The following is a 13,365-nucleotide window of genomic DNA, read 5'->3' as shown; positions in this document are numbered from 1 at the left end:
GGAAGATATTCTATTATAAGTTAAATAACTTCACCAATATTTAATTAAAAGTTAATTAACTTTATATCCAGTTAGCTTTGTGAGGAGTATTGATACCTTGACCTATTACTTTCTATACCAGGGGTCCCCAAATTTGGCAACTTGAAGACCTGTGGACTTCAACTCCCAGAATTCTCCAACCAGCATGGCTGGCTGAGGAATTCTGGGAGTTGAAGTCCACAAGTCTTCAAGTTGCCAGGTTTGGAGATCCCTGTTCTATACCCTGACCAAATAAGAGGTGCAGGGAAACATCATCATTTCTGCAGCAACCAGAAGAAAAATTGGTAATGGTATGTGAGACTGACCTTGGGAAACAAGAGGAAGAGCCACAGACTAGGCAACAGTCAGATAAGAGGCAGCTGAGCCCCCAGAAGGAATGGGAGCATGGCAAACATCTCAGAAGGTACCCTCCTTAGTTTCTTGGATTGCAAAGATGAGGGAGGAGAGATGTACTTTCAGACTTACACAATTCTGTTAATTAACCTTACAATAAAGTTAGAGTTGGTACTGATGGGTGAACTGGACTACCTTGGAAGGCTGACAAAAAAACAGAAGAATTCAATAAAAAATGAATAGGGTGAGCACTGTATTAGTCTATTGCAGGGGTCCCCATTTGGAACTAGGCCACAGAAGCAGTGGGTGAGCATGCATGCATGTGCATACATCCCCACTTGCACAAGCTGCTGGCAAGCACTTCTCTGCATGCCCACTGCTTGCGCAAATGGAGCTGCATGCGCACATGCATGTTTGCCAGCCAGTTGCACGGAACCATCCCCTCTCCTCTCCCCACCACCACCAGTCCACAAAGCCAGAAAGGTTGGGGAATCCTGGTTTACTGTGTCAAAAAATTAGGAGGGGTCTGGTAGCACCTTTTTCAACTGACATATTTCATTTTTAAAAAGCATAAAATTTTATGAGCTACTGCCCACTTCATCAGATGCATGGACTAATAGAAAATTGGATTTTTAACACAGTATAATTACTAATTGATAAGGCTCTTGTAATTTGTTTCACATATAGCTGCGCCTGCATAAGCAGCCAACTTCTCCACCCTTTCTTCCCCCCATCCCCACCCATTTTTGCATCTCACAGAAGTGAGCTGCAGATTTTGGCTTTTAATAAAATCTGTGAGTCAGAAAAGGTGCTTTGTGTAAAACTGAATACAGTTTTTGTGTAAAAACAGTTCTTTGTGTAAAACTGAATACAGGTTATAGCCATGGTGACTGTTGTAAATGAGGGAGTGGAAACTGGGCATGTAGAATGGTTGCACTTCGACCTAAATCTCATTTTAAAGGCTGCTTCAATTTCTAAAGAAATGATTTTGTTGAAGTGTGCTCTTTGCCACCTGTAGGCCAGCAGGTGGCATCATCTTACCTTTTCCAGTTGCTCCATGCATGCATTGTGGACCACAATCTTGCAGGCAGCACATTTTCTTCGAACAGCTGACTTCTGAAATATTAACAGAAGAAAAACAAAGCAAAGGGAAGTGTCCATTTGTCCCAGAATGTGCATTCTCTATTGTTAATTACTTTATGCTGAAAATACATGTGCAAAAATGTATATGTGAATAACAAAATGTAGATTTTCCCAGGATAAAAGCTATGATTGAGGACCTACCTCAGCTTGACACAATATATCCAACTTTGTTTCTAGTGTTAGGTTTTTTTTATATTCATTTCTGGGGGTGGGGGGTGGGCAAGATGTTGATGGCCTTTTTGAAGCCATGATATCAATAGTAACCACTGCAGGTATAGAAGTAAGCAGAGGACCTAAGGAAAAATATCCCAATAAATAATGGCAGAAAGGCGTTTTTTATGGGGGGGTTAGAATCAGTGGTATTGGTGAAAAGAAGTTGACATGTTTTCAGATTTTTAGTGCAAATTGACTATGCTGGCACAAATGGAATAATAGAGGGATTTTAAAAAACATTTTTTGACAAAAATGATCAATTGTATTATAGTGAATTTGCATACAGCAAGGGAAGCCTGTAGATATGAATGCAATCTATACTTTTTCCTACACACACATTAATTGTACAAGGACACTGCAGAGCAGGTGCCGGTGATAAGTCTTCCTCTTCCTATATGCCTTCAGTTGATTTTCCACTTGACTTCTTTCATGATTCAGTGTACATAAAATACACAGTGATGAAGGTGTTATTAACAGCTCTCTACTGAGTAGATATGGCAGCATGTACCTTACTTTGCAAATAAGATTATATTTGATTTGGAGCAGTCCACTCCAAATCTGTGGGTAGGATCTGGAGACGTTCTATACTATCACCTTGGCAATATAAGCCAAGATGACAGAATGACACTATGAAACCATCTTTGGACTACAATCTTATACAGGAAATCATGCCACATTCAAAATTTGGGTGTTTGAGTTAGACGCTTGACATACAACTTTGAGCACTGATTTAATGTATGCCGGACAATGTTCCCTTAATAGGTTGACCCATGTTGGCCAAACATTTTAGCTCAAAATTCAACATTATAAAATTTCTTACAATAACATAAGCTTCCAATTAATATAGTTTTTGCTATTTTAGATTTGTTTCTCCACCTGCATTTTATTGTACTTGATTCTTCTACCCGCATCATCTCTTATATTCTTTTAAAAATATAAAATGATAACATGAGGGGAGGAGAATAGCACTATGTATTGCTAGAGTAAAAATCCTCAAAGAATACTGAGAAGGAAGACCATGACTATGGTGTGGTCCTTCAGCAATTAACATTCAACTGAGTGACTTCATAAGTTTTCTGATCATAGTGTTCCCTGCCATAGCAGAAACATCTTCTAACATCTGCAACAGATTATAGCAGTAGTTTCTTAATTAGAAATAAAATAATACAGCCAAAATTATATGGAATGTCTTTTGGTCTTCTTTGCTGGAAATCCTCAAGTGGTTATTATAGTCTATGATCTCTGATGGATCAGCCAGTTTCCATCGGTACCATCTCCATCTAAGGCACCCAGATGTATAGGCATGATCCCACCATGTTCCAATGAAGAGAGTTCACAGTGTATGTGTACAGTGGAGTGATTTATTGCAGAAATTCTGAAAATAGGACACTCACTGAGAATTTAACTTGGCAGCCTTCCTCTCCCAGATAACACAGATCCCCAGATACATTGGTCTCCAGCCAGAGATGTTCACCATTTATTGCATTTTCCTGGAAAGACATATACATACATAGATTACTTCTAAAACAAATTAGTAGGCTCATTTCTTAGATTTTATTAATGCTATGCTTTCAGAAATTAACTACTTAACACATTTATATTGACAAAAATATTTAATTGACTATGTTAATACAACATTAACAAGGTGATTCAAGATAAAAAAAATGACACTGCATATTAAAATATTACCAGGCTAATTCTAATAATATATGTCACTACTTTCTTTTTTAAGAAAATTTGTTAATATTTCCATGTTTTCCTGGAATAAGTCCTATTTAACACAGTAGCTCATATTTCTAAGTAAACATACATAAACTCACCCTGTTTAAAAGGCTTACACAAATAAAAAAGAACTAGGAGCTCTGCTGTTTTACAGAAATTAGCTAAAAGTCTGAAGTCAACTTTAGAAACCTCTGGTCTATGTTTTGCTGTTGTTTTAATGTTTTTTTAATCCTATATTTCAAAATGCATGGACACCCAATATACAGTTGATAATTATTCCAATCATCCCAAACTTGCTTGAAAAAGTCTGTTCAATGCATGAGCTTCATATGTGAATCTGAACATTTTTTATTGTTTATTTGTATATTTTTTTGAATTGTAAGCTGCCTAGAGCCATTGATTGAGATGACCACTATAGAAATTGAATGAATAGATAAATAAATAAATTTGCTGGAATAAAAGATAATAGCAGGATTCACCTCTCATTCTAAGGTTTATGCAGCTGCTTCATCCAGCCATCACACAATTAAACTTATTGCAAAGCTGCTTACCAGGGCCTCTAATGTGAACTAAACAAGCATGCCTGGGTTCACACATTACATTCAGCCAGTGAACTCTATAACTCCAACCAGTGTCATTTGTAAACTATGGTTTATGTTTAAGCATCTTGGGTGAACACAAACATTGTGATTTATTTAGTAAACCATCTGCCCTCTACCATGGTAACATAGCAGATATGAAAATCAAGCTTTTTGACTCAGAAGGAAAAATAAAAGAGTGCACAAAATCTTGCTTTATCTAGTAGAAATATAGTAGTCCCAAGGATTTCATTGTGTCTATCCTTTGGGCACATTCATGACCACATTATCAAAATGCAGGTACCTCAATTGTTCCTAAACTCATCTAAATACATTCTTCTGCTTGTTCTAATTAACATCTCAAAAGTCTCAGCCAATCATTTATTTATTTCAGATTCTTAAATTTGATTGATTGGTTGATTATGTGTCATCAAGTCTCTTAGGGATTCTTAGCAACCACATAATTTCTTTCCACAATACTCAGGAGACACTCTATAATTGACTGCCAATGTAATTGGTACGAAAGAATGTGAAATGAAATTTGCCTAATAAATTTTTACTGGTATATCAATCCCATGCTTTAGGAACTTGAAGCTCACAATTCAGAATAAATTTAAGAAGAAAAAAAATAAAGCAGTTCTGATACCAACTTTCACAAGCACACAAAAAATCTTGATAGAAATATGTGAATGAGAAAACCCTGTTTTGTTGCATGTGTGCATACACATAAAACCAGAAACATATGTATACATACATACATAAACATGCGCACACACTTATATATATATACAAATACACACAAACAAACATGAATGCACATCAAACTGTGATACATTGCACAGAACTCACATTTTGGTTCCCACTTGAAAACAAAAAGTCACAAAAGATTTTTGTGCCTCCCAGCCAGATGGTGTCTGATAGCAAATTGCTTGTAGATCACCTGTACAGTCACCTTTTAAAACTCATTTTCAATATCCCGGACTGTTTAAACTGCAGAGTTATTAAATGCTTTCCTTCTATCAATGGTACTTGTTAAAAGGTAATTCATCCAAATGGCAAATTTATTGTTAAGACTGCAAAAATACTTTAGCAGTAATAACTAAAGTCATTCCTTTAGTCTAATGAAAATAATGCAATAGAAGAGTTCTGAAAAATATGAAAGCCTGTAACTACTATGTAACTTTGATTGAAAAAATAATTTAGTTTTTTTTTTAATATGAGAAGGAAGGACTCACTTCCTAATGCTGGGAAAGATTGAGGGCAATAGAAGAAGGGGATGACAGGGAATAAGTATATAGCCAACTGTTTTATGTGTGTGTACACACACACAGAAAAAAACAGTTGGCTAATTACAACTCAACTGTTTAAATCAAAAAATAATAAAATAAAGCTGTGTTGATCTCTTTCCTGTGGATTCATATTTATATTATATAGATCTATTCATAAAACCTGTAAGTTTAAAAAGATTTACTTAGCTGCATAGGTTAAAAAAAGTAGACTCCTTTCCTGCATGAATATCACAATATTTCACATAAATGTAAATAGGTGATTTACTTCTATTTATATTATTTGCAAACTCAAGTCTGTTGAGTTTTTTTACACATTGGTCATTTGACTTCATGATTCTAAATAACCTGGCAGTTAAAAGCACTAATAAAATTTGGCTGGTCCAGCCTCAGTGGCTTCTTGAAGCTTAGCTCAAAGGAAAAGCAACCAAAGTTCAAATCCTTCTCAAAACTGAAATCTGAAGGAAGAACACGAAGTCATGTCTGATCATAGGCCCTTTATTATTTCTATCCCATTTTTCTTGCAGAAAGCTCCAAAAAGCACAAATGAGTGTCCCTCCACAATTCATGTTCACAAAAAACAGGGCTTTTTTTCTCATAGAACGCTCAGAACGGAGTTCCGGCACCTTTTTTGGGTGGAACCTTGTAGGGTAGGGCAAGGCGGGTTGTATGACGTGTGTGAGTTCCGGCACCTTTTTCTTTTACAAAAAAAGCACTGACAAAAACCAACTTGAAGAGATAGCTTGGCTCAGAAACAAGGACTAACCTCAATCAATTCTATCACATAACAATTGAACATTTATTTATTTATTTATTTTAATCCCATTTATATCCCGCCCTTCTCCGAAGACTCAGGGCGGCTTACAATTTAAAGCACAAACCAATGTGCTTAGCAATAGCCTTCATTCTATGTATATGCCTGCTTATTAGGGCTTTCAGCCCCCACCAAGCGGCATTATTACAAAGTCAGCTTAATTGCCCCCAACAATCTGGGTCCTCATTTTTACCTACCACGGAAGGATGGAAGGCTGAGTCAACCTTGAGCCTGGTGGGACTCGAACCTGCACTAATTGCAGGCAGCTGGTGTTACATAAGGAGGCATTGGCCCACTGCTCCACCAAACATGCATTTTTCCACACACCAACTGAGCACTGTATCACACAGGCTTATGGCCTGTTGTTTTTCTCTTATCAAACTTAGCTCCATCATTTGGTTTTTCTATTTATCATTATGTTTACATCTTGCCATTCTCTTGCAGTAAGGACCCAAGGTGGCTTATAACACTAAAGCAAAATATGTTATATAAGCATGACAGGAAAATCAATATCATTAAAATCATTAAAGTGGAGATACAAATATGGAGGTGTTGCAGGGAAAGAAGGCAGAAGGAAGAAGAGAAGAATGCTAGACTGTAGGAAGCATGCCACAGAGGTTAGGGTTAATGAAAACCCTTGTTTAATTTTCATTCGCAATGGAATTTTCCCATTTATTTTATAGTTGTAGACATCCAAACAAAAAGCTGCGATGTTCTCTCTCATTAAAGAAACTCGAAGAATCTATCCCTAACATAAGTTTTCAAGTTGAACTCCAAGGAAATTTAACTCTAACCCTAACCCTAAATTAGTATACTTTTCATTGGAAATGAGATTTTCCCATGTATTTTATTGTAGTCCACAAAGAAGTCCAAATGAAAAACAGTCACAGTAGCTTTCCTTAGAGAACCTCTGTCAATCTCTCCCTGACATCAGTTTTCAGCCCTTAACTCCAAAGCAATTACCAAAGCAATTTTCCTTTGTATTTTACTGTGGTCCACCAAGAGGTCAAAATGAAAAGATCTTACTATCCCTTTCCTTAGAGAACCTGTAAGAATCTATCACCCCTTCATGGATCCCTGCCTTCTCGTGGCGAAGGGGCTTGCGTAATTCAATGAAGCTATGAGCTATGCCGTGCAGGGCCACCGAAGACGGACAGGTCATAGCAGAGAGTTCTGACAAAATGTGATCCACTGGAGAAGGAAATGGCAAACCACTCCAGTATCTTTGCCATGAAAACCCCATGGACAGTACCAAAAGGAAAAAAGATAGGATGCTGGAAGATGAGCCCCTCAGGTCGGAAGGCGTCCAATATGCTACTGGGGAAGAGCAGAGGGCTAGTACTAGTAGCGCCAGAAAGAATGAAGCGACTGGGCCAAAGCCGAAAGGACGCTCAGCTGTGGATGTGTCTGGTGGTGAAAGGAAAGTCCGATGCTGTAAAGATTTTTTTCTCCATAGGAACCTGGAATGTAAGATCCATGAATCAAGGCAAGCTGGACGTGGTCAAACAAGAGATGACAAGACTGAACATCGACATCTTAGGTATCAACGAATTAAAATGGACAGGAATGGGTGAATTTAATTCAGATGACCATCAGGTATACTACTGCGGGCAAGAATCCCTCAGAAGAAATGGAGTAGCCTTCATAGTCAATAAAAAAATAGGAAAAGCAATACTGGGATACAATCCTCAAAATGACAGAATGATCTCAGTTCGAATCCAAGGCAAACCATTCAATATCACAGTAGTCCAAGTCTATGCCCCAACCACCGGTGCTGAAGAGGATGAAATTGACCGGTTCTATGAAGCCCTACAGCACCTTATAGAACTAACACCAAAAAATGATGTCCTTATCATCATGGGGGATTGGAATGCTAAAGTAGGAAGCCAAAAGATAACCGGAATAACAGGCAAGTTTGGCCCTGGACTACAAAATAAAGCAGGGCACAGGCTGATAGAATTTTGTCAAGAAAGTACGATGGTCATAGCAAACACTCTTTTAATTTCTTGGCTGCAGTCCCCTCTGCAGTGATCTTGGAGCCCAGGAAAATAAAATCTGTCACTACCTCCATTTCTTCCCCATCTATTTGCCAGGAATTGAGAGGGCCAGATGCCATGATCTTGGTTTTCTTAATGTTTAGTTTCAACCCAAGGTTTGCACTCTCCTTCTTCACCCGCAACAAGAAGCTCTTTAGTTCTTCTTCACTTTCTGCCATTAGAGTGGTATCATCTGCATATCTTAGGTTGTTGATGTTTCTTCCGGCAATCTTAATTCCAACTTTTGATTCATCTAGCCCTGCCTTTCTCATGATGTGCTCTGCATATAAGTTAAATAGGCAAGTCGACAGTATACAGCCTTGCCAGACTCCTTTCCCAATTTTGAACCAATCAGTGGTTCCGTGTCCAGTTCTCACTGTTGCTTCTTGGCCCGCATATAGATTTCTCAAGAGGCAAATAAGATGGTCTGGTATGCCCATCTCTTTAAGGACTTGCCAGAGTTTGTTATGATCCACACAATCAAAGGCTTTAGCATAGTCAATGAAGCAGAAGTAGATGTTTTTCTGGAACTCCCTAGCTTTCTCCATGATCCAGCGTATGTTAGCAATTTGATCTCTAGTTCCTCTGCCTCTTCGAAATCCTGCCTGTACTTCTGGTAGTTCTCGATCCACATACTGCTGGAGTCTAGCTTGTAGAATTTTAAGCATAACTTTACTAGCATGAGAAATGAGTGAAATGGTGCGGTAGTTTGAACATTCTTTGGCACTGCCTTTCTTTGGAATTGGAATGTAAACTAATCTTTTCCAATCCTGTGGCCACTGTTGAGTTTTCCAAATTTGCTGGCAAATTGAGTGTAGCACTTTTACTGCATCGTCTTTTAAGATTTTGAATAGCTCAGCTGGAATACTGTCTCCTCCACTAGCTTGTTGTTGCTCAGCTTTCCTAAGACCCATTTCACTTCACATTCTAGGATGTCTGGCTCAAGGTCAGTGACCACCTCATCGTGGTTATCAGGGACGTTAAGCTCGTTCTTGTATAGTTCTTCTGTGTAATTTTGCCACCTCTTCTTAATCTCTTCTGCCTCTGTTAGGTCCCTGCCATTTTGGTCCTTTATCATGCCCATTTTTGCATTAAACGTTCCCTTCATCTCTCCAATTTTCTTGAAGAGATCTCTAATCCTCCCTATTCTATTGTATTCTTCTATTTCTTTGCACTGTTCATTTAAGAAGGCATTCTTATCTCTTCTAGCTATTGTCTGGAATTCTACATTCAATTGGCTGTATCTTTCTTTTTTTCCCTTGCCTTTCGCTTCCCTCCTGTCCTCAGCTATTTGCAAAGCTTCCTCAGACAGCCATTTTGCTTTCTTGCATTTCTTTTTCTTTGGGAAGGTTTTAGTTGCTACTTCTTCTACAATGTTGCGAACCTCCATCCATAGTTCTTCAGGCACTCTGTCTATCAGATCTAATACCTTAAATCTATTTGTCACCTCTACTTTATATTCGTCAGGGATATGATTTAGTTCATACCTGAGTGGCCTAGTGCTTTTCTTCAGATTAAGCCTAAATTTTGCAACGAGGAGCTAATGGTCTGAGCCACAGTCAGCTCCTGGTCTTATTTTTACTAGGGTCTGCATGCGGCTCTTTCAGCTGTCTCCTGCGGCTCCCAGTCCTCTGCCATGTGCAGTCCAAAAAAAAAAGTGGGACTAAAAAACTTCAACCAATCAATTCAAATATGCAGGGTAGGTGCATATCTCGCCTTGGCTCCACTCTTCAGTCAACCCCTGTTCTGTGCATGAGCCCATGTATGTGCATGTGCACACATTTTTTTGCGGCTCCCAGTTTTTCCTTTTGTGAAGGAACCGGTTCTGAGTGGCTCTTTCACTGTTTCAGGTTGCTGACCCCTGGTATAGAGCTTCTCCATCTTTGGCTGCAGAGCACATAGTCAATCTGATTTCTGTGTTGACCGTCTGGTGATGTCCATGTGTAGAGCCATCTCTTGGGTTGTTGGAAAAGAGTGTTGCTATGACCATCGTATTCTCTTGACAAAATTCTATCAGCCTGTGCCCTGCTTCATTTTGTAGTCCAAGGCCAAATTTGCCTGTTAGTCCAGTTATCTTTTGGCTTCCTACTTTAGCATTCCAATCCCCCATGATGATAAGGACATCATTTTTTGGAGTTAGTTCTATAAGGTGCTGTAGGGCTTCATAGAACTGGTCAATTTCATCCTCTTCAGCACCAGTGGTTGGGGCATACACTTGGACTACTGTGATATTGAATGGTTTGCCTTGGATTCGAACTGAGATCATTCTGTCATTTTGGGGATTGTATCCCAGTATTGCTTTTCCTACTTTTTTATTAGGGATGCAGTGGCTCAGTGGGTTAGTATGCTGAGCTTGTCAATCAGAAGGTCGGCAGTTTGGCCGGTCGAATCCCAAGTGCCGCGTAACAGAGTGAGCACCTGTTACTCGTCCCAGCTTCTGCCAACCTAGCAGTTCGAAAGAACGTAAAAATGGAAGTAGAAGAATAGGCACCACTACGGTGGGAAGGTAACAGCATTCCGTGCGCCTTTGGCATCTAGTCATGCCGGCCACATGACCATGGAGACATCCTCGGACAAGCGCTGGCTCTTTGGCTTTAAAACGGAGATGAGCATCGGCCACTAGAGTTGGAAACGACTAGCACGCATGTGTGGGGGAACCTTTACCTTTACCTTTTTTTACTCTTTTATTGACTATGAAGGCTACTCCATTTCTTCTGAGGGATTCTTGCCCACAGTATACCTGATGGTCATCTGAATTAAATTCACCCATTCCTGTCCATTTTAGTTCACTGATTCCTACGATGTCGATGTTCAGTCTTGTCATCTCTTGTTTGACCACGTTCAGCTTGCCTTGATTCATGGATCTTACATTACAGGTTCCTATGGAGAAAAAATCTTTACAGCATCGGACTTTCCTTTCACAACCAGATACATCCACAGCTGAGCGTCCTTTCGGCTTTGGCCCAGTCACTTCATTCTTTCTGGCACTACTAGTACTAGCCCTCTGCTCTTCCCCAGTAGCATATTGGACACCTTCAAACCTGATGGTCTCATTTTCCAGCATCATATCTTTTTTTCCTTTTGATACTGTCCATGGGGTTTTCATGGCAAAGATACTGGAGTGGGTTGCCATTTCCTTCTCCAGTGGATCACGTTTTGTGAGAACTCTCTGCTACGACCTGTCCATCTTGGGTGGCCCTGCACGGCATAGCTCATAGCTTCATAGAATTACGCAAGCCCTTTCACCATGACAAGGCAGTAATCCATGAAGGGGTTAGATCCCTAAAGGTAAACTATTATAGGAAATCATTTCATTTTTCCTTCTTGTATAAGTCCTTCAATAAGCAATTTCCCTAATAAATTATGTCACTATTCCCATAAGTAAAAATGAAAATAAGTGTTTCAAAACACAATATACTGGTCTTCCACAAACCAGTAGGGTTTTCAAGACCACTATGGGCACAATCCATGGTGCTCATTGTCATACCTACCGTATTTTCCGGCATATAAGACGACTGGGCGTATAAGACGACCCCCAACTTTTGAGATGATTTTCATGGGTTAAAGTCTTATACACCGGAAAATACGGGTAAGTAGGAAGTCAGGGCTGCTTCTCAATTAGGTGAAGGTTTATCAAGAGCTTTTGGCCTCAAGATCAGCTTTGCTCTGCCTCACCTAAACCTCGTCTCCTCTCGCGTTGGCACCCCCTTCTACTTCAGCCACACGCGCTAGCTGTTTCGTCCAGGAGCGACGAGCATTGTGGCCCAACACTTCGGGAAGGCACCAGGTCTGAAAGAAGGCAGTTCTTTCCATAGGTTAGTTAATGAACAGGGCGGTGGAGGGCGGGGGGTGGTGGTGAAAGAAAAGGGCTCAGCCCTGCTCCGCAAGTTTGAGATTCCCTCAAAGAAAGCCCCGAGTTTCCAAGTAACTAGAAACCAGAAGGAGCCCTGTGTGGCACTGAGATCGAGAAGCCCGTTTATCCTCCCCTGCATTTTGCTGTGCTTTTCTAAAGTTTTCCAAGAAAATGCAAACTCGGGGTTTTTCCTCCTTTCACTTGCATAAGTTATCGCTGGAGTATACAGAAAGGGGAAAAAGAAATAAAGGGGGAAAACCCCGCACATATTATAATATTTATTTTTCAAAAGGCTGCCTTCTACTTCAGGGCGGAGAGGCGACTCCGGGTTGCTGAAGCCCCAGCGCCAGCTTTCCTCTGCGGTCTGTCTGTCGCAATTCCTGAGCTGCACCTTTCCGGGCGGGTGTTGCTGTAGGTCTGGCCACGGCACCACACCCTGAAGTAGAACTCCCAGGGTCGGGTGAAGCTCAGCTCCACGCAAACATGTCAGGTCAGCCTCCGCCTGGCTTTCCGTGTTCCCTTGAGCTCTCGTGCTCGCCGAGCGCTGGGGGGCTCGGCACGCGCTTGACTCCTGCTCCCTTCAAAAAAAAAAGGGTTCTGCTGCCCTAGGACGCCGGTAACCTGGAGCCTCAGCCTCGGTTGGGCTGGTCGGTTTATTTATGAGGAGGCCGTCTTTTGCCATTCTCGAGCGCTGGATTTGTCCATTTCCACTAATGTCTCTGCTCCCGAGGATTTACTATTTTCCGGCGTATAAGGCGACTGGGCGTATAAGACAACCCCCAACTTTTGAGAAGATTTTCATGCATTAAAAAGTCATCTTATACGCTGGAAAATACGGTAAATAAGTGCTCCTCAAATATAATTTCTGGGAATTATAGGCATTTAGATTCTAACCTATCTGGAAGACATGAAATTGGAAAAAGCAGCCCTAGATAGCATATGTTGAAACACATTACTTCCTTATGTCATGTCAACATAAAACTATTGAGCAGCCAAGAATAATCTTCCTATGGATGAAAACATTACAAAAGCATTTTTGCTACATGCTTCCTAATTACAAGACTGCCTCAATCTAAATAAATCTGATTGTAATCTACATTGGAGGCATATACTGCAAGAAACCATGCATGGTTATAGTGAGCTATAATTCTAAGAGTTCAGATTTACCCAAAAATAGGATAGCATTCTCCACCCTGGTGTCCTCCAGATGTGATGCAACTGCAGTGCCCAAACTTTTGAGGCAGCACTGGCCGTGTTGAATAGAACTGCATGTATGGAAGGCCCCAGACTGGGAAAGTTTGATTTTATCCAATTTTCAACATTCCAGAAGATGGATAAGCAAATGCTT

General features: G+C 40.2%; 1 protein-coding gene across 1 annotated transcript in view; it reads right to left on the bottom strand.

Annotated features, from left to right (window-relative positions):
* DGKI (diacylglycerol kinase iota) overlaps positions 1–13,365 on the bottom strand; it is a gene marked incomplete at both ends in the record, with an annotated part of 275,825 nt that overhangs the window by 142,984 nt on the left and 119,476 nt on the right. Inside the window, 2 exons of the mRNA XM_083365474.1 lie at positions 1,414–1,488; positions 3,123–3,218. Coding sequence (XP_083221600.1) covers positions 1,414–1,488; positions 3,123–3,218 — 171 coding nt within the window. The remainder of the gene's footprint in view (positions 1–1,413; positions 1,489–3,122; positions 3,219–13,365) is intronic.

This window comes from Vipera ursinii (assembly GCF_947247035.1).
Source record: "Vipera ursinii genome assembly, chromosome: 6".
NCBI lineage: Eukaryota > Metazoa > Chordata > Lepidosauria > Squamata > Viperidae > Vipera > Vipera ursinii.
Note: the sequence above shows the minus strand (reverse complement) of the source record. Positions and strands in the feature narration are given on the sequence as shown.